The 20,301-nt window shown below is 66.3% G+C and overlaps 1 protein-coding gene across 1 annotated transcript; it reads left to right on the top strand.

The window, feature by feature from the left end:
• The first annotated feature begins 344 nt into the window (after positions 1-344).
• Positions 345-18,747, top strand: RCE1 (Ras converting CAAX endopeptidase 1). The gene is made up of 8 exons (XM_065658122.1): positions 345-560; positions 2,296-2,398; positions 2,474-2,557; positions 6,599-6,677; positions 14,205-14,372; positions 15,900-15,971; positions 17,586-17,648; positions 18,460-18,747. Exons 1-8 carry the CDS (start codon positions 367-369, stop codon positions 18,672-18,674), a joined length of 978 nt encoding a protein of 325 aa, XP_065514194.1. The 5' UTR covers positions 345-366; the 3' UTR covers positions 18,675-18,747.
• The last annotated feature ends 1,554 nt before the right edge of the window (positions 18,748-20,301 follow it).

Consider the following 20,301-nt stretch of genomic DNA (forward strand, 5'->3'; position numbering starts at 1 on the left):
CTCCGCCCTCCCCGGCGCTGTCTCCGCCCCCCAGGCGCTGTCTCCGCCCCCCAGGCGCTGTCTCCGCCCCCCCCGGCGCTGTCTCCGCCCCCCAGGCGCTGTCTCCGCCCCCCCGCCCCTGTCTCCGCCCTCCCCGGCGCTGTCTCCGCCCCCCAGGCGCTGTCTCCGCCCCCCCGCCCCTGTCTCCGCCCTCCCCGGCGCTGTCTCCGCCCCCCAGGCGCTGTCTCCGCCCCCCCGCCCCTGTCTCCGCCCCCCCAGGCGCTGTCTCCGCCCCCGGCCCCGCCCCCTCGCTGGCCCCGCCCCCGGCTCCGCCCCCTCGCTGGCCCCGCCCCGGCTCCGCCCCCCGCTGGCCCCGCCCCCGGCGCCATGGCGGTGTCGGAAGCCGCGGGCCGGGCCTGGGCCGGGGCCTGGGCCTGGGCCTGGGCCGGGTCGGGGCCGGGGCCGGTACCGGGAGCCCCGGGTTGTGGCCCCGGGCCCTGCTGGGCCGCCGTGCTGGCCTGTCTGAGCCTGGCCTGCTCCTACGTGGGCAGCCTCTACGTGTGGGGCAGCCCCCTGCCGCGGTACGGGGCGGGTTGGGGGGAATGGGGGGCCTGTAGGGCCCTTGGGAGCGGGGTCTGGGGGGGTTCTGGGGGGATCTGGGGGGTATCTGGGGGATCTATGGGGTCTGGGGGGGTTCTGGGGGGGTTCTGGGGGGTCTATGGGGGATCTATGGGGTCTGGGGGGTGTCTGGGGGGGGTTCTGGGGGGATCTATGGGGTCTGGGGGGTGTCTGGGGGGGGTTCTGGGGTATCTGGGGGATCTATGGGGTCTGGGGGTGGGGTCTGGGGGGTCTGTGGGGTATCTGGGGGATCTATGGGGTCTGGGGGGTGTCTGGGGGGGATTCTGGGGGGATCTATGGGGTCTGGGGGGTGTCTGGGGGGGGTTCTGGGGGGATCTATGGGGTCTGGGGGGTGTCTGGGGGGGGTTCTGGGGGATCTGGGGGGTTCTGGGGGGATCTATGGGGTCTGGGGAGTGTCTGGGGGGGGATCTGGGGGCTATCGGGGGGATCTATGGGGTCTGGGGGGGTTCTGTGGGGTACCTGGGGGGTCTATGGGGGATCTATGGGGTCTGTGGGGTGGCTGAGGCGGTACCTGGGGGGTCTGGGGGGTACCTGGGGGGTCTCTGTGGTATCTGGGGAATCTGGGGGGTTTGTGGGGTCTGGGGGGTACCTGGGGGGCCTATGGGGGATCTATGGGGTCTGGGGGGTACCTGGGGGGTCTATGGGGTATCTGGGGGGTTTGTGGGGTCTGGGGGGTACCTGGAGGGCCTATGGGGGATCTATGGGGTCTGGGGGCTACCTGGGGGGTCTATGGCGTATCTAGGGGATCTATGGGGTCTGAGAGGTGTTTGGGGGGGGTTCTGGGGGGCCTGGGGGGTATCGGGGGGATCTATGGGGTCTGGGGGGTATCTGGGGGGGTTCTGGGGAGTCTATGGGGTCTCTGGGGTACCTGGGGGGATCTGTGGGGTCTGGGGGGTGGCTGAGGGGTCTGTGGGGTACGTGGGGGTCTGTGTGGTACCTGGGGGGTGTGGGGAGAATCTGGGGGGTCAATGGGGAATCTGGGGGATCTATGGGGTCTGGGGGGTACCTGGGGGGGTTCTGGGGGGTCTGGGGGGTACCTGGGGGTCTATGGGGTATCTGGGGGATCTATGGGGTCTGGGGAGTTCCTGGGGGGGTTCTGGGGCATCTGTGGGGTACCTGGGGGTCTGGGGGGTACCTGGGGGTCTGGGGGGTACCTGGGGGGTCTGTGGGGTACGTGGGGGTCTGTGTGGTACCTGGGGGGTGTGGGGAGAATCTGGGGGGTGAATGGGGAATCTGGGGGATCTATGGGGCCTGGAGGGGGGGTCTGTGGGGTCTGTGGGGTATCTGGGGGATCTATGGGATCTGGGGGGTACCTGGGGGTCTATGGGGTACGTGGGGGTCTGTGTGGTACTTGGGGGGTGTGGGGAGAATCTGGGGGGTCAATGGGGAATCTGGGGGATCTATGGGGTCTGGGGGGGGTCTGGGGGGGTTCTGGGGGGTCTGGGGGGTACCTGGGGGTCTATGGGGTATCTGGGGGATCTATGGGGTCTGGGGAGTTCCTGGGGGGGTTCTGGGGCATCTGTGGGGTACCTGGGGGTCTGGGGGGTACCTGGGGGGTCTGTGGGGTACGTGGGGGTCTCTGTGGTGCGTGGGGGGGGTGGAGGCCGCTGCGGTTTGTGGGGCCCGTGGGGTTTGGGGGTCCCGTGCCCATGGGCGCTGGCGCCTCTGCCCCCGCAGGGACCACCCGGCCGTCATCAAGCGCCGCTTCACCAGCGTGCTGGTGGTGTCGGGGCTGGCGCCCGCGCTCGTCTGGCTCTGGAAGGAGCTCACGGGGGTCAAGGTGAGCGCGGCGGGGGGGGGGACACGCGCCCCGGGGACCCCCCCCGGGCGGCGCCGACCCCCCAACTCCCCGCAGGCGGACACGGCGCTGCCGGCGCTGCTGGGGCTGCGGCTGGACGGGCTGCTGCCCGCGACCCTGCTGCCGCTGCTGCTCACCATGGTAGGGGTACGGCCCTGAGCCCCAAATCCTGAGCCCCCAAACCCTGAACCTCCTGAGCCCCCGAACCCCCAAACCCTGAACCTCCTGAGCCCCCAAACCGTGAACCCTCTGAGCCCCGAAACCCCGAACCCCCAAACTCTGAACCTCCCGAGCCCCCGAACCCTGAACCCCAAAACCCTGAACCTCCCGAGCCCCCGAACCCTGAACCCCAAAACCCTCAGCCCCCTGAGCCCCCAAACCCTGAACCCCTGAGCCCCCGAACCCTGAGCCCCCAAACCCTGAACCCCCTGAGCCCCCAAACCCTGAACCCTCTGAGCCCCCAAACCCCAAACCCCCAAACCCTGAACCCCCTGAGCCCCCAAACCCTGAACCCCTGAGCCCCCGAACCCTGAACCCCGAAACCCTCAGCCCCCTGAGCCCCCAAACCCTGAACCCCGAAACCCTCAGCCCCCTGAGCCCCCAAACCCTGAACCCCTGAGCCCCCGAACCCTGAACCTCCTGAGCCCCCGAACCCTGAACCCCTGAGCCCCCTGAGCCTCCAAACCCTGAACCCTCTGAGCCCCCAAACCCCAAACCCCCAAACCCTGAACCCCCTGAGCCCCCAAACCCTGAGTCCCCTGAGCCCCCAAACCCTGAACCCCCTGAGCCCCCAAACCCTGAGTCCCCTGAGCCCCCAAACCCTGAACCCCTGAGCTCCTGAACCCCCAAACCCTGAACCTCCTGAGCCCCCAAACCCTGAACCCTCTGAGCCCCCAAACCCCCAAACCCTGAACCCCCTGAGCCCCCAAACCCTGAGCCCCCTGAGCCCCCAAACCCCCAAACCCTGAACCCCCTGAGCCCCCAAACCCTGAACCCCTGAGCCCCCGAACCCCCAAACCCTGAACCCCCTGAGCCCCCAAACCCTGAACCCCTGAGCCCCCAAACCCTGAGCCCCCAAACTCTGAATCCCCTGAGCCCCCAAATCCTGAGTCCCCAAACCCTGAGCCCCCTGAGCCCCCAAACCCTGAGCCCCTGAACCCCTGAGCCCCCGAACCCCCAAACCCTGAACCCCCTGAGCCCCCAAACCCTGAACCCCTGAACCCCCTGAGCCCCCAAACCCTGAGTCCCCAAACCCTGAGTCCCCTGAGCCCCCAAACCCTGAGTCCCCAAACCCTGAGCCCCCTGAGCTCCCAAACCCTGAGCCCCCAAACCCTGAACCCCCTGAGCCCCCAAACCCTGAATCCCCCAGCGACCCTGCTGCCGCTGTTGCTCACCATGGTAGGGGTACGGCCCTGAGCCCCAAATCCTGAGCCCCCAAACCCTGAGCCCCCAAACCCTGAGCCCCTTGAGCCCCCAAACCCTGAGCCCCCAAACCCTGAACCCCCAAACCCTGAACCCCCTGAGCCCCCAAACCCCGAAAACCCAAACCCTGAACCTCCTGAGCCCCCGAACCCCCAAACCCTGAACCTCCTGAGCCCCCAAACCCCGAACCCCCAAACTCTGAGCCCCCTGAGCCCCCAAACCCTGAACCCCCAAACCCTGAACCCCCTGAGCCCCGAAACCCTGAACCCCCTGAGCCCCCAAATCCTGAACCCCCAAACCCTGAACCCCCTGAGCCCCCAAACCCCAAACCCCCAAACTCTGAGCCCCCTGAGCCCCCAAACCCCGAACCCCTGAGCCCCCAAACCCTGAGCCCCCAAACCCTGAACCCCCTGAGCCCCCAAACCCCGAAAACCCAAACCCTGAACCTCCTGAGCCCCCGAACCCCCAAACCCTGAACCTCCTGAGCCCCCAAACCCCGAACCCCCAAACTCTGAGCCCCCTGAGCCCCCAAACCCTGAACCCCCAAACCCTGAACCCCCTGAGCCCCGAAACCCTGAACCCCCTGAGCCCCCAAATCCTGAACCCCCAAACCCTGAACCCCCTGAGCCCCCAAACCCCAAACCCCCAAACTCTGAGCCCCCAAACCCCGAACCCCTGAGCCCCCAAACCCTGAGCCCCCAAACCCTGAACCCCCTGAGCCCCCAAACCCTGAACCCCCAAACCCTGAACCCCCTGAGCCCCCAAACCCCGAAAACCCAAACCCTGAACCTCCTGAGCCCCTAAACCCCGGACCCCCAAACCCTGAACCTCCTGAGCCCCCAAACCCCGAACCCCCAAACTCTGAGCCCCCTGAGCCCCCTGAGCCCCCAAACCCCGAACCCCCAAACCCTGAACCCCCTGAGCCCCGAAACCCTGAACCCCCTGAGCCCCCAAATCCTGAACCCCCAAACCCTGAACCCCCTGAGCCCCCAAACCCCGAACCCCCAAACTCTGAGCCCCCAAACCCCGAACCCCTGAGCCCCCTGAGCCCCCAAACCCTGAACCCCCTGAGCCCCCAAACCCTGAACCCCCAAACCCTGAATCCCCTGAGCCCCCAAACCCCGAAAACCCAAACCCTGAACCTCCTGAGCCCCCGAACCCCCAAACCCTGAACCTCCTGAGCCCCCAAACCCCGAACCCCCAAACTCTGAGCCCCCTGAGCCCCCAAACCCCGAACCCCCAAACCCTGAACCCCCTGAGCCCCGAAACCCTGAACCCCCTGAGCCCCCAAATCCTGAACCCCCAAACCCTGAACCCCCTGAGCCCCCAAACCCCGAACCCCCAAACTCTGAGCCCCCTGAGCCCCCAAACCCCGAACCCCTGAGCCCCCTGAGCCCCCAAACCCTGAACCCCCAAACCCTGAACCCCCTGAGCCCCCAAACCCCCAAACCCTGAACCCCCCAGCGACCCTGCTGCCGCTGCTGCTCACCATGGTAGGCGTACGGCCCTGACCCCCAAATTCTGAACCCCTTGAGCCCCTAAACCCTGAACCCCGAAACCCTGAATCCCCTGAGTCCCCAAACTCTGAACCCCCAAACCCTGAACCCCACAGCGAGCCGCTGCCGCTGCTGCTCACCACGGTAGGGGCACGGCCCTGACACCCCAAACCCCCTGACCCCCCTGAGCCCCCAAAACCCCCCCGACCCCCCCAAGCCTCATCAAACCCCCCTGAACCCCCAAACCCTCCTGACGCCCCCCCAACACCACTGAGCCCCCCCAAAGCCTCCTGAGCCCCCCATAACCCCCAAACCCCCCTGACCCCCCAGATCCTGTTCCTGAGCCCCCCTGACCCCCCCAAACCCCCCTGACCCCCCAGATCCTGTTCCTGGGCCCCCCTGAACCCCCAAACCCCCCTGACCCCCCAGATCCTGTTCCTGGGCCCCCCTGAACCCCCAAACCCCCCTGACCCCTCAGATCCTGTTCCTGGGCCCCCCTGAACCCCCAAACCCCCCTGACCCCCCAGATCCTGTTCCTGGGCCCCCCTGAACCCTCAAACCCCCCTGACCCCCCAGATCCTGTTCCTGGGCCCCCCTGAACCCCCCAACCCCCCTGACCCCCCAGATCCTGTTCCTGGGCCCCCCTGAACCCCCAAACCCCCCTGACCCCCCAGATCCTGTTCCTGGGCTCCCCTGAACCCCCAAACCCCCCTGACCCCCCAGATCCTGTTCCTGAGCCCCCCTGAACCCCCCAAACCCCCCTGACCCCCCAGATCCTGTTCCTGGGCCCCCCTGAACCCCCAAACCCCCCTGACCCCCCAGATCCTGTTCCTGGGCCCCCCTGAACCCCCCAACCCCCCTGACCCCCCAGATCCTGTTCCTGAGCCCCCCTGAACCCCCAAACCCCCCTGACCCCCCAGATCCTGTTCCTGAGCCCCCCTGAACCCCCAAACCCCCCTGACCCCCCAGATCCTGTTCCTGAGCCCCCCCTGAACCCCCAAATCCTCCTGACCCCCCAGATCCTGTTCCTGGGCCCCCCTGAACCCCCAAACCCCTCTGACCCCCCAGATCCTGTTCCTGAGCCCCCCTGAACCCCCCAACCCCCCTGACCCCCCAGATCCTGTTCCTGGGCCCCCCTGAACCCCCAAACCCCCCTGACCCCCCAGATCCTGTTCCTGAGCCCCCCTGAACCCCCAAACCCCCCTGACCCCCCAGATCCTGTTCCTGGGCCCCCCTGAACCCCCAAACCCCCCTGACCCCCCAGATCCTGTTCCTGGGCCCCCTGATCCAGCTCTCCATGGACTGTTCCTGGCGCTGGCTCGACGGCCTCAAGGCGGCTTTTGGTAAGGGGGGGTTTGGGGGGGTCAGTGGGTTTGGGGGTCACCAGTGGGTTTGGGGGGGGGTCAGTAGTGGCTTTGGGGTGCCCCAGCAGGTTTGGGGGGCCGTTACCCCCAGGCAGCTCCCCAGAGCGCTCACACTTAGCGCCACATGCTTGGGGTGTCCCCCCCGTCCCTGGGGTGACCGTGTTGGTTTGGGGGTGCCCCCCCCATCCCCAGGATGACTGTCTCAGTTTGGGGGTGTCCCCAGGGCCCCAGTGCTGGCTGTGGGTCCTGGGGGTCCTTGGAGTCCTTGTTTCAGTTTGGGGGTCCCTGTCTCAGTTTTGGGGTGTCCCCAGGGCCCCAATGCTGGCTGTGGGTGCTGGGGGTCCCTGGGGGTCCCTGGAGTCCCTGTCTCAGTTTGGGGGTCCCTGTCTCAGTTTGGGGGTGTCCCCAGGGCCCCAGTGCTGGCTGTGGGTGCTGGGGGTCTCTGGAGTCCCTGTCTCAGTTTGGGGGTCCCTGTCTCAGTTTGGGGGTGTCCCCAGGGCCCCAGTGCTGGCTGTGGGTGCTGGGGGTCCCTGGAGTCCCTGTCTCAGTTTGGGGGTCCCTGTCTCAGTTTGGGGGTGTCCCCAGGGCCCCAACGCTGGCTGTGGGTGCTGGGGGTCTCTGGAGTCCCTGTCTCAGTTTGGGGGTCCCTGTCTCAGTTTGGGGGTGTCCCCAGGCCCCCGGTGCTGGTTGCGGGTGCTGGGGGTCCCTGTCTCAGTTTTGGGGTCTCTCGGTTTTGGGGTCCCCAATGCCCCAGCGCTGGCTGTGGGTGCTGGGGGTCCCTGGGGATCCGTGTCTCAGTTTCGGGGTCTCACTGCCCGTTTCGGGGTCCGTGTCCCAGTTCTGGGGTCTCACTGCCCGTTTTGGGGTCCCTGTCCCAGTTTCGGGGTCTCATTCCCAGTTTCGGGGTCTCACTGCCGGTTTCGGGGTCCCTGTCTCAGTTTCGGGGTCCGTGTCCCACTTTGGGGGTCTCACTGCCGGTTTGGGGGTCTCACTTCCAGTTTGGGGGTCTCATTCCCAGTTTTGGGGTCTCATTCCCAGTGTCGGGGTCCCTGTCTCAGTTCTGGGGTCTCACTCCCAGTTTCAGGGTCTCACTCCCAGTTTTGGGGTCCCTGTCTCAGTTTTGGGGTCTCACTCCCAGTTTCGGGGTCTAACTGCCCATTTCGGGGTCCCTGTCCCAGTTTCGGGGTCTCACTCCCAGTTTCGGGGTCTCACTGCCAGTTTCGGGGTCCCTGTCCCAGTTTCGGGGTCTCACTCCCAGGTCTGGGGTCTCACTGCCAGTTTCGGGGTCCCTGTCTCAGTTTCGGGGTCCGTGTCCCAGTTTGGGGGTCTCACTGCCCATTTTGGGGTCTCACTGCCGGTTTCGGGGCCCCTGTCCCAGTTTGGGGGTCTCACTCCCAGTTTCGGGGTTTCACTCCCAGTTTCGGGGTCCGTGTCCCACTTTGGGGGTCTCACTGCCGGTTTGGGGGTCTCACTTCCAGTTTGGGGGTCTCATTCCCAGTTTTGGGGTCTCATTCCCAGTGTCGGGGTCCCTGTCTCAGTTCTGGGGTCTCACTCCCAGTTTCAGGGTCTCACTCCCAGTTTTGGGGTCCCTGTCTCAGTTTTGGGGTCTCACTCCCAGTTTCGGGGTCTAACTGCCCATTTCGGGGTCCTTGTCCCAGTTTCGGGGTCTCACTCCCAGTTTCGGGGTCTCACTGCCAGTTTCGGGGTTCGTGTCCCAGTTCTGGGGTCTCACTGCCAGTTTCGGGGTCCCTGTCTCAGTTTCGGGGTCCCTGTCCCAGTTTGGGGGTCTCACTGCCCATTTTGGGGTCTCACTGCCGGTTTCGGGGCCCCTGTCCCAGTTTGGGGGTCTCACTCCCAGTTTCGGGGTTTCACTCCCAGTTTCGGGGTCCCTGTCCCAGTCCTGGGGTCTCACTGCCCGTTTCGGGGTCCGTGTCCCAGTTCTGGGGTCTCACTGCCCGTTTTGGGGTCCCTGTCCCAGTTTCAGGGTCTCATTCCCAGTTTCGGGGTCTCACTGCCGGTTTCGGGGTCCCTGTCTCAGTTTCGGGGTCCGTGTCCCACTTTGGGGGTCTCACTGCCGGTTTGGGGGTCTCACTGCCAGTTTGGGGGTCTCATTCCCAGTTTTGGGGTCTCATTCCCAGTGTCGGGGTCCCTGTCTCAGTTCTGGGGTCTCACTCCCAGTTTCGGGGTCTAACTGCCCATTTCGGGGTCCCTGTCCCAGTTTCGGGGTCTCACTCCCAGTTTCGGGGTCTCACTGCCAGTTTCGGGGTCCGTGTCCCAGTTTTGGGGTCTCACTCCCAGTTTCAGGGTCTGTGTCCCAGTTCTGGGGTCTCACTGCCCGTTTCGGGGTCCCTGTCCCAGTTTCGGGGTCTCATTCCCAGTTTCGGGGTCTCACTGCCGGTTTCGGGGTCCCTGTCTCAGTTTTGGGGTGTCCCCGGAGCCCCAATGCTGGCTGTGGGTGCTGGGGGTCTCTGGAGTCCCTGGAGTCCCTGTCTCAGTTTGGGGGTCCCTGTCTCAGTTTGGGGGTGTCCCCAGGGCCCCAATGCTGGCTGTGGGTGCTGGGGGTCTCTGGAGTCCCTGTCTCAGTTTGGGGGTCCCTGTCTCAGTTTGGGGGTGTCCCCAGGCCCCCGGTGCTGGTTGCGGGTGCTGGGAGTCCCTGTCTCAGTTTTGGGGTCTCTCGGTTTTGGGGTCCCCAATGCCCCAGCGCTGGCTGTGGGTGCTGGGGGTCCCTGGGGATCCGTGTCTCAGTTTCGGGGTCTCACTGCCCGTTTCGGGGTCCGTGTCCCAGTTCTGGGGTCTCACTGCCCGTTTTGGGGTCCCTGTCCCAGTTTCGGGGTCTCATTCCCAGTTTCGGGGTCTCACTGCCGGTTTCGGGGTCCCTGTCTCAGTTTCGGGGTCCGTGTCCCACTTTGGGGGTCTCACTGCCGGTTTGGGGGTCTCACTTCCAGTTTGGGGGTCTCATTCCCAGTTTTGGGGTCTCATTCCCAGTGTCGGGGTCCCTGTCTCAGTTCTGGGGTCTCACTCCCAGTTTCAGGGTCTCACTCCCAGTTTTGGGGTCCCTGTCTCAGTTTTGGGGTCTCACTCCCAGTTTCGGGGTCTAACTGCCCATTTCGGGGTCCCTGTCCCAGTTTCGGGGTCTCACTCCCAGTTTCGGGGTCTCACTGCCAGTTTCGGGGTCCCTGTCCCAGTTTCGGGGTCTCACTCCCAGGTCTGGGGTCTCACTGCCAGTTTCGGGGTCCCTGTCTCAGTTTCGGGGTCCGTGTCCCAGTTTGGGGGTCTCACTGCCCATTTTGGGGTCTCACTGCCGGTTTCGGGGCCCCTGTCCCAGTTTGGGGGTCTCACTCCCAGTTTCGGGGTTTCACTCCCAGTTTCGGGGTCCGTGTCCCACTTTGGGGGTCTCACTGCCGGTTTGGGGGTCTCACTTCCAGTTTGGGGGTCTCATTCCCAGTTTTGGGGTCTCATTCCCAGTGTCGGGGTCCCTGTCTCAGTTCTGGGGTCTCACTCCCAGTTTCAGGGTCTCACTCCCAGTTTTGGGGTCCCTGTCTCAGTTTTGGGGTCTCACTCCCAGTTTCGGGGTCTAACTGCCCATTTCGGGGTCCTTGTCCCAGTTTCGGGGTCTCACTCCCAGTTTCGGGGTCTCACTGCCAGTTTCGGGGTTCGTGTCCCAGTTCTGGGGTCTCACTGCCAGTTTCGGGGTCCCTGTCTCAGTTTCGGGGTCCCTGTCCCAGTTTGGGGGTCTCACTGCCCATTTTGGGGTCTCACTGCCGGTTTCGGGGCCCCTGTCCCAGTTTGGGGGTCTCACTCCCAGTTTCGGGGTTTCACTCCCAGTTTCGGGGTCCCTGTCCCAGTCCTGGGGTCTCACTGCCCGTTTCGGGGTCCGTGTCCCAGTTCTGGGGTCTCACTGCCCGTTTCGGGGTCCCTGTCCCAGTTTCGGGGTCTCATTCCCAGTTTCGGGGTCTCACTGCCGGTTTCGGGGTCCCTGTCTCAGTTTCGGGGTCCGTGTCCCACTTTGGGGGTCTCACTGCCGGTTTGGGGGTCTCACTGCCAGTTTGGGGGTCTCATTCCCAGTTTTGGGGTCTCATTCCCAGTGTCGGGGTCCCTGTCTCAGTTCTGGGGTCTCACTCCCAGTTTTGGGGTCCTTGTCTCAGTTTTGGGGTCTCACTCCCAGTTTCGGGGTCTAACTGCCCATTTCGGGGTCCCTGTCCCAGTTTCGGGGTCTCACTCCCAGTTTCGGGGTCTCACTGCCAGTTTCGGGGTTCGTGTCCCAGTTCTGGGGTCTCACTGCCGGTTTTGGGGTCCCTGTCTCAGTTTCGGGGTCCCTGTCCCAGTTCTGGGGTCTCACTGCCGGTTTCGGGGCCCCTGTCCCAGTTTGGGGGTCTCACTCCCAGTTTCGGGGTTTCACTCCCAGTTTTGGGGTCCCTGTCCCAGTCCTGGGGTCTCACTGCCGGTTTTGGGGTCCCTGTCCCGGTTTGGGGGTCCCTGTCCTGTTCCGGGGTCTCACTGCCGGTTTTGGGGTCCCTGTCCCGGTTTGGGGGTCCCTGTCCCGTTCCGGGGTCTCACTGCCGGTTTTGGGGTCTCACTGCCGGTTTTGGGGTCCCTGTTCCGGTTTGGGAGTCCCTGTCCCGTTCCGGGGTCTCACTGCTGGTTTTGGGGTCCCTGTCCCGGTTGGGGTCTCACTGCCGGTTTGGGGTCTCACTGCTGGTTTTGGGGTCTCACTGCCGGTTTTGGGGTCCCTGTCCCGGTTGGGGTCTCACTGCCGGTTTGGGGTCTCACTGCCGGTTTGGGGTCCCAGGCCCGTGGCGCTGGCTGCGGGTGCTGGGGGTCCCTGTCCCGGTTCGGGGTCTCACTGCCCGTTTTGGGGTCCCTGTCCCGTTCCGGGGTCTCACTGCCGGTTTTGGGGTCTCACTGCCAGTTTTGGGGTCCCTGTCCTGGTTTCGGGGTCCCTGTCCCGGTTTTGGGGTCCCTGTCCCGTTCCGGGGTCTCACTGCTGGTTTTGGGGTCCCTGTCCCGGTTGGGGTCTCACTGCCGGTTTTGGGGTCCCTGTCCCGGTTTTGGGGTCCCTGTCCCGGTTGGGGTCTCACTGCCGGTTTTGGGGTCCCTGTCCCGGTTGGGGTCTCACTGCCGGTTTTGGGGTCCCTGTCCCGGTTTTGGGGTCCCTGTCCCGGTTTGGGGTCTCACTGCCGGTTTTGGGGTCCGTGTCCCAGTTTGGGGGTCTCACTGCTGGTTCGGGGTCTCACTGCTGGTTTGGGGTCTCACTGCCGGTTTGGGGTCCCAGGCCCGCGGCGCTGGCTGCGGGCACTGGGGGTCTCTGTCCCGGTTTGGGGTCTCACTGCCGGTTTTGGGGTCCCTGTCCCGGTTGGGGTCTCACTGCTGGTTTGGGGGTCCCTGTCCTGGTTTGGGGGTCCCTGTCCCGGTTGGGGTCTCACTGCCGGTTTTGGGGTCCCTGTCCCGGTTTGGGGGTCCCTGTCCCGGTTGGGGTCTCACTGCTGGTTTGGGGGTCCCTGTCCTGGTTCGGGGGTCCCTGTCCCAGTTTGGGGGTCCCTGTCCCGGTTTGGGGGTCCCTGTCCCGGTTGGGGTCTCACTGCCGGTTCGGGTCCCAGGCCCGCGGTGCTGGCTGCGGGTGCTGGGGGTCCCTGTCCCGTTCTGGGGTCTCACTGCCGGTTTTGGGGTCCCTGTCCCGGTTTCGGGGTCTCACTGCCGGTTTTGGGGTCCCTGTCCCGGTTTTGGGGTCCCTGTCCCGGTTTGGGGTCTCACTGCCGGTTTTGGGGTCCGTGTCCCAGTTTGGGGGTCTCACTGCTGGTTCGGGGTCTCACTGCTGGTTTGGGGTCTCACTGCCGGTTTGGGGTCCCAGGCCCGCGGCGCTGGCTGCGGGCACTGGGGGTCTCTGTCCCGGTTTGGGGTCTCACTGCCGGTTTTGGGGTCCCTGTCCCGGTTGGGGTCTCACTGCTGGTTTGGGGGTCCCTGTCCTGGTTTGGGGGTCCCTGTCCCGGTTGGGGTCTCACTGCCGGTTTTGGGGTCCCTGTCCCGGTTTGGGGGTCCCTGTCCCGGTTGGGGTCTCACTGCTGGTTTGGGGGTCCCTGTCCTGGTTCGGGGGTCCCTGTCCCAGTTTGGGGGTCCCTGTCCCGGTTTGGGGGTCCCTGTCCCGGTTGGGGTCTCACTGCCGGTTCGGGTCCCAGGCCCGCGGTGCTGGCTGCGGGTGCTGGGGGTCCCTGTCCCGTTCTGGGGTCTCACTGCCGGTTTTGGGGTCCCTGTCCCGGTTTCGGGGTCTCACTGCCGGTTTTGGGGTCCCTGTCCCGGTTTTGGGGTCCCTGTCCCGGTTTGGGGTCTCACTGCCGGTTTTGGGGTCCGTGTCCCAGTTTGGGGGTCTCACTGCTGGTTCGGGGTCTCACTGCTGGTTTGGGGTCTCACTGCCGGTTTGGGGTCCCAGGCCCGCGGCGCTGGCTGCGGGCACTGGGGGTCTCTGTCCCGGTTTGGGGTCTCACTGCCGGTTTTGGGGTCCCTGTCCCGGTTGGGGTCTCACTGCTGGTTTGGGGGTCCCTGTCCTGGTTTGGGGGTCCCTGTCCCGGTTGGGGTCTCACTGCCGGTTTTGGGGTCCCTGTCCCGGTTTGGGGGTCCCTGTCCCGGTTGGGGTCTCACTGCTGGTTTGGGGGTCCCTGTCCTGGTTCGGGGGTCCCTGTCCCAGTTTGGGGGTCCCTGTCCCGGTTTGGGGGTCCCTGTCCCGGTTGGGGTCTCACTGCCGGTTCGGGTCCCAGGCCCGCGGTGCTGGCTGCGGGTGCTGGGGGTCCCTGTCCCGTTCTGGGGTCTCACTGCCGGTTTTGGGGTCCCTGTCCCGGTTTCGGGGTCTCACTGCCGGTTTTGGGGTCCCTGTCCCATTCCGGGGTCTCACTGCTGGTTTGGGGTCTCATTGCCGGTTTTGGGGTCCCAGGCCCGCGGCGCTGGCTGCGGGCGCTGCGGGACGTGCGCTGGCTGTGGGTGCTGGGGGTCCCTGTCCCGGTTCGGGGGTCCCTGTCCCGGTTTTGGGGTCCCTGTCCTGGTTCAGGGGTCCCTGTCCCGGTTGGGGTCTCACTGCCGGTTTGGGGGTCCCTGTCCTGGTTTTGGGGTCCCTGTCCCGGTTGGGGTCTCACTGCCGGTTTTGGGGTCCCAGGCCTGCGGTGCTGGCTGCGGGTGCTGGGGGTCCCTGTCCCGGTTTGGGGTCCCTGTCCCGGTTTGGGGTCCCTGTCCCGGTTTGGGGTCCCTGTCCCGGTTTTGGGGTCCCTGTCCCGTTCCGGGGTCTCACTGCCGGTTTGGGGTCTCACTGCCGGTTTTGGGGTCTCACTGCCGGTTCGGGTCCCAGGCCCGCGGCGCTGGCTGCGGGCGCTGCGCGACGTGCGCTGGCTGCGGGTGCTGGGGGTCCCTGTCCCGGTTTGGGGGTCCCTGTCCCGGTTTGGGGGTCCTGTCCCGGTTGGGGTCTCACTGCCGGTTTGGGGTCTCACTGCCGGTTCGGGGTCTCACTGCCGGTTTTGCTCCCAGGCCCGCGCCGCTGGCTGCGGGCGCTGCGCGACGTGCGCTGGCTGCGGAACCAGGTGGTGGCCCCGCTGACGGAGGAGCTGGTGTTCCGCGCCTGCATGCTGCCCATGCTGCTGCCCTGCGCCGGGCCGCGGCGCGCCCTGCTCGCCTGCCCGCTCTTCTTCGCGCTGGGTGAGCCGCCCCGGACCCCCCCGGCCCACCCGGACCCCCCTGATCCACCCGGACCCCCCCTGATCCACCCAGACACCCCCAGACCCCCCAGACACCCCCCGATCCACCCGGACCCCCCAGACACCCCCGGCCCACCCGGACCCCCCTGATCCACCCAGACACCCCAGACCCCCCGGACACCCCCCGATCCACCCCGACACCCCCAGATCCACCCAGACCCCCCCTGATCCACCCGGACCCCCCAGACACCCCCTGATCCACCCGGACCCCCCCTGATCCACCCAGACACCCCCAGACACCCCCGGCCCACCCGGACCCCCCCTGATCCACCCGGACCCCCCAGACCCCCCCTGATCCACCCGGACCCCCCCTGATCCACCCAGACCCCCCAGACACCCCCCGATCCACCCGGACACCCCCAGATCCACCCGGACCCCCCAGACACCCCCCGATCCACCCGGACACCCCCAGATCCACCCGGACCCCCCAGACACCCCCCGATCCACCCGGACACCCCCAGACCCCCCCTGATCCACCCCGACACCCCCCGATCCACCCAGACACCCCCAGACACCCCCCAGACACCCCCAGACCCCCCAGATCCATCCAGACACCCCCTGACACCCCCCAATCAATCCAGACACCCCCAGATCCACCTGGACACCCCAGACACCCCCAGACCCCCCAGACACCCCCTGATCCACCCCGATCCCCCAGACCCCCCAGATCCATCCAGACACCCCCCGAGCCACCCGGACACCCCCAGACCCCGCAGACACCCCCAGACACCCCCCAACCCACCCAGACCCCCCGGACACCCACCGATCCATCCAGACACCCCCTGACACCCCCCAATCAATCCAGACACCCCCAGACCCCCCCTAGACCCAGGGACACCCCCTGACCCCCCCCGGACCCCTGGATTTGGGGGACCCCCCTAACCCCCCCCCAGACCCATGGGCACCCCCAGAAGCCCCTGCCCCCCCAGACCCAGGGACACCCCCTGGCCCCCTGGATTTGGGGGACACCCCTGACCCCCCCCCAGACCCAGGGCCCCCCCCGACCCCCCCAGACCCAGGACATCCCTGACCCCCTGGACCTGGGGGACACCCCCTGACCCCCCCTGACCCAGACCCAGGGGACACCCCCTGACCCCCCCTGACCCCCTGGATTTGGGGGACCCCCCTGACCCCCCCCCCAGACCCATGGGCCCCCCCAGACCCCCCTGTCCCCCCAGACCCAGGGACACCCCCTGACCCCCTGGACCTGGGGGACACCCCCTGACCCCCCCAGACCCAGACCCAGGGGACACCCCCTGACCCCCCCCGACCCCCTGGATTTGGGGGACACCCCTAACCCCCCCCCAGACCCCCCTGCCCCCCCAGACCCAGGGACACCCCCTGACCCCCTGGACCTGGGGGACACCCCCTGACCCCCCCAGACCCAGACCCAGGGGACACCCCCTGACCCCCCCCCCGACCCCCTGGATTTGGGGGACCCCCCCCCTGACCCCCCCTGCCCCCCCAGCCCATTTCCACCACGTCATCGAGCAGCTGCGGTTCCGCCAGGGGTCGCTCGGCAGCATCTTCGTGGCCGCCGGTACCGGGGGGTTCGGGGGTGTCTGGGGGTTCGGGGGGGTCCGGGGGGCTATTTGGGGCGCATCGGGGTTTTTTGGGGTGTCTCGGGGGAGGATTTGGGGTGCGAGGGGGACTTGGGTTATCTGGGGGGTTATTTGGGGTGCTGGGGGGGATATGGGGTGGCTGGGGGGTTGTTTGGGGCGCGTTGGGGTTTTTTGGGGTGTCTTAGGGATTCGGGGTGCCTGGGGGGGGGGGGGGGGAAGGGGGTGTCCTGGGGGGATTTGGGGTTCTCAGGGCAATTGGGATTTGGGGTGTCCTGGGGTATAATTTGGGGTGTCCTGGGGAGGATTTGGGGTGTCCTGAGCCATTATTTGGGGTGTTCTGGGCCATTATTTGGGGTGTCCCTGGGCCATTATTTGGGGTGTCCTGGGCCATTATTTGGGGTGTCCTGGGGAACTTGGGGTGTCCTGGGCCATTATTTGGGGTGTCCTGGGAGGGATTTGGGGTATCCTGGGACATTATTTGGGGTGTTTTTGGGAACCTAGGGGTGTCCTGGGCCGTTATTTGGGGTGTTTTGGGAGGAATTTGGGGTGTCCCTGAGCCATTATTTGGGGTGTCCCTGGGCCATTTTTTGGGGTGTTTTGGGAGGAATTTGGGGTGCTCTGGGCCGTTATTTGGGGTGTCCCTGGGCCATTATTTGGGGTGTCCTGGGACATTATTTGGGGTGTTTTGGGACATTATTTGGGGTGTTTTGGGAGGAATTTGGGGTGCTCTGGGCCATTATTTGGGGTGTCCTGAGCCATTATTTGGGGTGTCCCTGAGCCATTATTTGGGGTGCTCTGGGCCATTATTTGGGGTGTTCCAGGCCATTATTTGGGGTGTTTTGGGAGGAATTTGGGGTGCTCTGGGCCATTATTTGGGGTGTCCCTGGGCCATTATTTGGGGTGCTCCGGGCCATTATTTGGGGTGTTTTGGGAGGAATTTGGGGTGTCCTGGGCCATTATTTGGGGTGTCCTGACCCATTATTTGGGGTGTCCTGGGCCATTATTTGGGGTGTTCCTGAGCCATTATTTGGGGTGTCCTGGGCCATTATTTGGGGTGTTTTGGGCCATTATTTGGGGTGTCCCTGGGCCATTATTTGGGGTGTCCTGAGCCATTACTTGGGGTGTTCCAGGCCATTATTTGGGGTGTTTTGGGAGGAATTTGGGGTGTCCTGGGCCATTATTTGGGGTGTCCTGAGCCATTATTTGGGGTGTCCTGGGCCATTACTTGGGGTGTTCCAGGCCATTATTTGGGGTGTTTTGGGACATTATTTGGGGTGTCCTGGGGCATTATTTGGGGTGTTTTGGGAGGAATTTGGGGTGTCCCTGGGCCATTATTTGGGGTGTCCTGGGGCATTATTTGGGGTGTCCTGGGATATTACTTGGGGTGTCCCTGGGCCATTATTTGGGGTGTCCCTGGGCCATTATTTGGGGTGTCCTGAGCCATTATTTGGGGTGTCCTGGGCCATTATTTGGGGTGTCCTGGGGGGGGATTTGGGGTGTCCTGGGGTTCCTTGTGCTGGTGGGGGGGGTGGGTGCCCGGGAGGATTTGGGGTCCCCGCCCGGGGGTGCCCTGACCCCCCCGTCCCCCGCAGTGTTCCAGTTCTCCTACACCGCCGTGTTCGGCGCCTACACGGCCTTTATCTTCCTGCGCACAGGTGGGGGGACCCCAGGTTTGGGGGGGGTCGGGGGGGGTCTGGGGGGAATTGGGGGGTCAGGGGGTGTCTGGGGGGGTCAGGGGGGAATTGGGGGGTCAGGGGGTGTCCCCCAGGTCTAGGGGGGGTCAGGGGGTGTCTGGGGGGAATTGGGGGTTCAGGCGGTGTCCCCCAGATCTGGGGGGGTCAGGGGGTGCCTGGGGGGGTCTGGGGGTGACAGGGGGTGTCTGGGGGGAATTGGGGGTTCAGGGGGTGTCCCCCAGGTTGGGGGGGTCAGGGGGTGTCTGGGGGGGTCTGGGGGTGACAGGGGGGAATTGGGGGTTCAGGGGGTGTCCCCCAGGTTTGGGGGGGTCAGGGGGTGTCTGGGGGGGTCTGGGGGTGACAGGGGGGAATTGGGGGTTCAGGGGGTGTCCCCCAGGTTTGGGGGGGTCAGGGGGTGTCTGGGGGGGTCAGGGGGGAGTTGGGGGTTCAGGGGGTGTCCCCCAGGTTTGGGGGGGTCAGGGGGTGCCTGGGGGTGTCTGGGGGAATTGGGGGGTCAGGGGGTGTCCCCCAGGTCCGGGGGGGGTCAGGAGGTGTCTGGGGGGGTCAGGGGGGAATTGGGAGTTCAGGGGGTGTCCCCCAGGTTTGGGGGGGTCAGGGGGTGCCTGGGGGGGTCTAGGGGTGACAGGGGCTGTCTGGGGGGAATTGGGGGTTCAGGGGGTGTCCCCCAGGTCTGGGGGGGTCTGGAGGTGTCTGGGGGGCTCAGGGGGTGTCAGGGCTGACCCCGGCCCGTCCGTCGCTCCGTCCGTCCGTCCGTCCGTCCGTGCCGCCGCAGGTCACCTGGCCGGGCCGGTCGTCTGTCATTCCTTCTGCAACGCTCTGGGCTTCCCGGCGCTGGGGGCGGCTCTGGGGCACCCGCGGCGCCGGGCGCTGCTGCCCTGTTACCTGGGGGGGGTCGTGCTGTTCCTGCTGCTGCTGCGGCCGCTCACGCACCCGCCGCTCTTCGGGGGGGTCCCCCCCGCGCCCCCCGCGCCCCCCGCCTGCTCCTGACCCCGCGCGGGGTGGGGGGGCGGCCCCCACCCCCCCCCGCCCCGAACCCCCTTTTTGTAGGCGCCGCCGGGCAGAGCTCTATTTTTGTGATTAAAGCGCTGAAACGGTGCAGGGAGTGGACTGGGAGGGACTGGGGTGGGACTGGGATGGACTGGGGGCACTGGGATGGGACTGGGATGAGACTGGGGTGGGACTGGGATGGACTGGGAGGGACTGGGATGGACTGGGAGGGACTGGGGTGGGACTGGGGTGGGACTGGGATGGGACTGGGACGGACTGGGACGGACTGGGATGGACTGGGACGGACTGGGAGGGACTGGGATGGGACTGGGATGGACTGGGAGCGACTGGGATGGGACTGGGGTGGGACTGGGATGGGACTGGGACGGACTGGGACGGACTGGGATGGACTGGGACGGACTGGGAGGGACTGGGATGGGACTGGGATGGACTGGGAGCGACTGGGATGGGACTGGGGTGGGACTGGGACACACTGGGATGGGACTGGGGTGGGACTGGGATGGACTGGGGGCACTGGGATGGGACTGGGAGCGACTGGGATGGACTGGGAGGGGACTGGGGTGGGACTGGGACACACTGGGATGGGACTGGGGTGGGACTGGGACAGACTGGGATGGACTGGGAGCGACTGGGATGGACTGGGAGGGACTGGGGTGGGACTGGGAGGGACTGGGACAGACTGGGAGCGACTGGGATGGGACTGGGAGGCACTGAGTGGAAGACTGGAAGGGACTGGGACAGACTGGGATGGGACTGGGGGCACTGGGATGGGACTGGAATGGGACTGGGACAGACTGGGATGGGACTGGGGGCACTGGGATGGGACTGGGACAGACTGGGAGCGACTGGGATGGGACTGGGACGCGCTGGGATGGGACTGGGATGGACTGGGACGGACTGGGAGGGACCGGGGTGGGACTGGGATGGGACTGGGAGGGAACTGGGGGCACTGGGATGGGACTGGGAGGCACTGGGGTGGGACTGGGAGGGACTGGGATGGGACTGGGAGGGAACTGGGGGCACTGGGATGGGACTGGGATGGGACTGGGATGGACTGGGGGCACTGGGATGGGACTGGGATGGACTGGGAGGGACTGGGGTGGGACTGGGAGGGACTGGGATGGGACTGGGAGGGAACTGGGGGCACTGGGATGGCACTGGGATGGGACTGGGATGGACTGGGGGCACTGGGATGGGACTGGGATGGACTGGGATGGACTGGGAGGGACTGGGGTGGGACTGGGAGGGACTGGGATGGGACTGGGATGGACTGGGAGGGACTGGGATGGACTGGGAGGGACTGGGGTGGGACTGGGAGGGACTGGGATGGACTGGGAGGGACTGGGGTGGGACTGGGAGGGACTGGGATGGACTGGGACGGACTGGGAGGGACTGGGATGGGACTGGGATGGGACTGGGAGCGACTGGGATGGACTGGGAGGGGACTGGGATGGGACTGGGGTGGGACTGGGACACACTGGGATGGGACTGGAATGGGACTGGGACAGACTGGGATGGGACTGGGGGCACTGGGATGGGACTGGGATGGACTGGGAGGGACTGGGGTGGGACTGGGAGGCACTGGGGTGGGACTGGGAGGGACTGG

The sequence above is a fragment of the Caloenas nicobarica genome, unplaced genomic scaffold (assembly GCF_036013445.1).
Source record: "Caloenas nicobarica isolate bCalNic1 unplaced genomic scaffold, bCalNic1.hap1 Scaffold_596, whole genome shotgun sequence".
Lineage (NCBI taxonomy): Eukaryota > Metazoa > Chordata > Aves > Columbiformes > Columbidae > Caloenas > Caloenas nicobarica.

Excerpts from the sequence above, each read along its gene's own strand:
- RCE1 (XM_065658122.1), top strand. The coding sequence starts at position 367 with ATGGCGGTGTCGGAAGCCGCGGGCCGGGCCTGGGCCGGGGCCTGGGCC. Across the intron at positions 561-2,295 it reads TGGGGCAGCCCCCTGCCGCG|GGACCACCCGGCCGTCATCA; the intron begins GTACGGGGCGGG and ends CTGCCCCCGCAG. Across the intron at positions 6,678-14,204 it reads CGGCCTCAAGGCGGCTTTTG|GCCCGCGCCGCTGGCTGCGG; the intron begins GTAAGGGGGGGT and ends TTTTGCTCCCAG.